The 3,619-nt window shown below is 44.5% G+C and overlaps 1 protein-coding gene across 1 annotated transcript; it reads left to right on the top strand.

The window, feature by feature from the left end:
• The first annotated feature begins 313 nt into the window (after positions 1-313).
• On the top strand, positions 314-3,282 carry LOC113407309 (sphingosine 1-phosphate receptor 1). The gene is made up of 2 exons (XM_026655662.1): positions 314-523; positions 1,994-3,282. The coding sequence occupies exon 2, from the start codon at positions 2,138-2,140 to the stop codon at positions 3,278-3,280; it is 1,143 nt and encodes a 380-aa protein (XP_026511447.1). The 5' UTR covers positions 314-523; positions 1,994-2,137; the 3' UTR covers positions 3,281-3,282.
• The last annotated feature ends 337 nt before the right edge of the window (positions 3,283-3,619 follow it).

The following is a 3,619-nucleotide window of genomic DNA, read 5'->3' as shown; positions in this document are numbered from 1 at the left end:
CAGTGTGACTCCTCGAGGGGCTCCCACCAGCTTTGAGGCTGGCTCCTCAGCGCCTCTTTCCATGTGTGTTTTGTGTTAAACACCCACCCCCCGATCTGCTACAGCCACTGCAGCAGGAGGGAGAAGGGATTTAACCCTTCCCAGCCGGCAGCGGAGCGCTAGCTCCGGCACAAGAGAAAAGGGTGGGAGGAGTGAGTCTGGCTGCCCGCAGCTTCTCTGGTTGAATGATTTCAGTTAGGGCACCGCACCCTATCTAGGGTTCCGAGCTCTAATTTAGCTGTGTTTCAAGGAACCCAGCAGAGCAGATGCAACGCAATCAGTCTGTGGTCACTGAAGAGTTAAAAAAGCTGCTTAAATCTTCTCTTTAGAAAAATATGAAACCCAAGGGGTGGAGACCACTAGCTAAAGGAAACGTTTAAAGCCAACTTGGCTTTGTTATGCAAGTTGAGTTCCTTCTGGGGCAGCAGAGATGCGGAGTGCAGGCAATGCAGTGGCTTCAGAGACCGAATCCTTTCTGAGCAAGGTAAGCATTGGGAGCACAGTTTGGGACGCTGGCACTAGGAAAACAGCTTTTTGGTATAAATCCCCATTTAGAAATCGATGCTCCGAGTGAGTCTTCCCCAGAATAAATGATGGATTACTGACTCAAGAGCTTCCTTCATAGGCAGCTGAGCCTCCCGTTACTTTCTGCTGGAGTAGATGTGGGTTTAGCTTTAATTATTATTACTCATGTTTATTATGGTAGTGTACCTAAGGAACATCCAGGAATGGAGGCCCATTGTGCCAAGCACCATACAAACACAGAGTTTATGTAGTTTCTGCTTTGTGATTCTCATTTTGATGAGTGAAGTAGAATAGCCAGTGTCCTTAGCAGCTGTCAACTATTCAGCATTAGCAACTGTTTGGCCAGGAGTAGGCAAAGAATATTTCACAGTAAAATTACACAAATTTGTTAGTGAGATCTCTGAGAGAATTTGATAGAGAAGTAATAATCTGATCACTCAATAAATCACTCCTGTATATCACACCTTAACATGCTAGGCACCTAGGACTCCACTTTCTGCTTCTCTACTTCTATAATCTTTTATTTTCTGCTTTCCTTGCATTATTTAATACAGCTAATTTGCTTTTGTTTTACTTCCACCCTTAAGTGGCACCTATAATTTTGCAAGCCTTATAAATTTACTTTTTTGTGTGTTTATACATGTGTATTTTTATTTGCAATAACTAAATTCCAAACTGACATTTGCTCATTCCTTTGTTTCAAAACGTGTTTGATAGCTTATTTTATTTGCTTTTCTGAATTTTACACTGGCACAACTTTTGCAAAGGATGATCTTGCCAAATAGAAGTGATTAGGGGCAGCTTTTCTGCTTACAGCTTTGAGATGGGTCTCTTTACACATATCAGTGAACACCCACCCCTTTACCTCTTCTCAAGATGGCATCAATAAATTGCAGAACTGCCCTCCCTCACAACACATTTAGAATGTTAATAGTGGAAAAACAGTGAGGTCGCTCCAGTCAAGTGATTTTCATGCCGGACTTATTTTGTGCATTTTCAGTTGCATTTAAAAAAAATCAAGCCTTTTCTCTTTCTAAACCTGAACTTTTAAAAGGTGTTTCCTATGTCAAAAGTTTGAGAAATTGAGAGAGACAGATGGAACCTGTATTTTCCATTGACTTACCTTGGATCCCTCGCACCGGGTGAGATCCAGACACTCAGTGCAAGCCCCATTGCCTCCTACTTATTTGTGCAAATCTGCATTAAGAAAAAAAGTTTATTGGATGAGCGTTATCTATTTAATTTGCTGAACCATTTTTTTTACAAGGTGGGGGGAGAGGGTGAATGGACCTTACTGATTCGTTTGTGATCTAATATTTAAATCTGACATGCAGTGAAATGAACAGATTGTTTTATATTGTTTTCAGTTTGCCACCTTGTTTGCATCCCTTCCTCTGACTCTTTGCTTTGTTTATGCCCCTGCTTTAAGGGCTGTGGCATCTGAGGTTACCCAGAGAGTACCAGACACTGGAGCCTCCACCTCAAAGATACTGCCACCAGGGTGGCCCGTGAGGTTTCTACTTGACTTCACCCTCTGGTGGGTGGCTGGAGAAGTGCCACTCAGCCTGGAACCATGGGCTCTACCAGCAGCCGCCAGAAGAAAGTCTTCAATGACTCAGTCAGCGATTATGTCAACTCTGAAATCATTAAGAAACATTACAACTACACAGGGAAGTTAAACGAGAAGGCAGACAGTGGAATAAAAGTGACCTCAGTGGTTTTTATCATCATTTGTTGCTTTATCATCTTAGAGAACATTTTTGTCCTGCTGACTATCTGGAAAACCAAGAAGTTTCACCGACCCATGTACTATTTCATTGGGAATTTGGCTCTCTCAGACTTGCTGGCTGGGGTGGCTTATACTGCCAACCTTTTGTTATCTGGACACAAAACCTATAGTCTTACCCCTGCCCAGTGGTTTGTCAGGGAAGGCAGCATGTTTGTAGCTTTGTCAGCCTCTGTTTTCAGCCTGCTGGCCATTGCCATTGAGAGGTATATCACCATGCTGAAGATGAAACTCCACAATGGGAGCAACAGCTTCCGCTCCTTCCTACTGATCAGTGCCTGCTGGGTGATATCCATGATCCTAGGGGGGCTCCCTATTATGGGCTGGAACTGCCTCAACCACCTGCAGAGTTGCTCCACTGTGCTGCCCCTCTACCATAAGCACTATATTCTCTTTTGCACCACAGTTTTCACTGGTCTTTTATTATCAATTGTCGTCCTCTACTGCAGGATCTATTCCATGGTCAGGACTAGGAGCCGCAGTCTGACATTTCGAAAAAACATTACCAAAGCCACGAGGAGCTCAGAGAAATCTTTAGCCTTGCTCAAGACAGTGATCATTGTCCTGAGCGCATTTATTGCCTGCTGGAGTCCCTTGTTCATCCTACTCTTGCTGGATGTGGGGTGCAAAGTGAAGGCCTGTTCAATCCTCTTCAAAGCTGAGTATTTCTTAGTACTGGCTGTGCTCAATTCAGCCACGAACCCTATCATCTATACCTTAACCAACAAAGAGATGCGGAGGGCCTTCATCAAGATCCTGTGCTGTTGCAAATGCCCCTCTGCAGATTCTGGAGCCAAATTCAAGAGGCCAATCATAGGAGGCATGGAGTTTAGTCGAAGCAAATCTGACAATTCCTCCCACCCACAGAAGGATGAGGGTGACTGCCCGGAGACAATCATGTCTTCAGGCAATGTCACCTCGTCTTCTTAGAAGTATCCATAGGAGGCATATTTTAAAGCCTCCCCTTTGAAACCTGACAGACAAGAAGCTACCTGCTCACTGTAGCAACTCCAGAGAGATGGCCTAAGTGAGCAAGATAGCATTAGTTCTGAAGAGGCAAGCAGGGCACTTGCAAGGGTGGAGTTCAGGAAGTGGGACAGACTGTTCTGGCTTGAAAATATTTCCCTCTGGAGCATGTTTTGTCTTTGCACTGAGGCAGACTCAGGATTGCCAGGAGTATTCATAACTTGGAAAGACTGATGCCTTGGTGAAATGGTGCCGTGTGTGTGCGAGTGTGTGCATGACTGAGAGGCAGAAGGAGGAGGGTGG

The sequence above is a fragment of the Terrapene carolina genome, unplaced genomic scaffold (assembly GCF_002925995.2).
Source record: "Terrapene carolina triunguis isolate 2854851 unplaced genomic scaffold, T_m_triunguis-2.0 Scaffold210, whole genome shotgun sequence".
Lineage (NCBI taxonomy): Eukaryota > Metazoa > Chordata > Testudines > Emydidae > Terrapene > Terrapene triunguis.
This window is presented reverse-complemented; position numbering and strand designations above follow the sequence as displayed.

Bases quoted from the DNA above. Each gene is read 5' to 3' on its own strand.
- LOC113407309 (XM_026655662.1), top strand. From the start codon at position 2,138: ATGGGCTCTACCAGCAGCCGCCAGAAGAAAGTCTTCAATGACTCAGTC.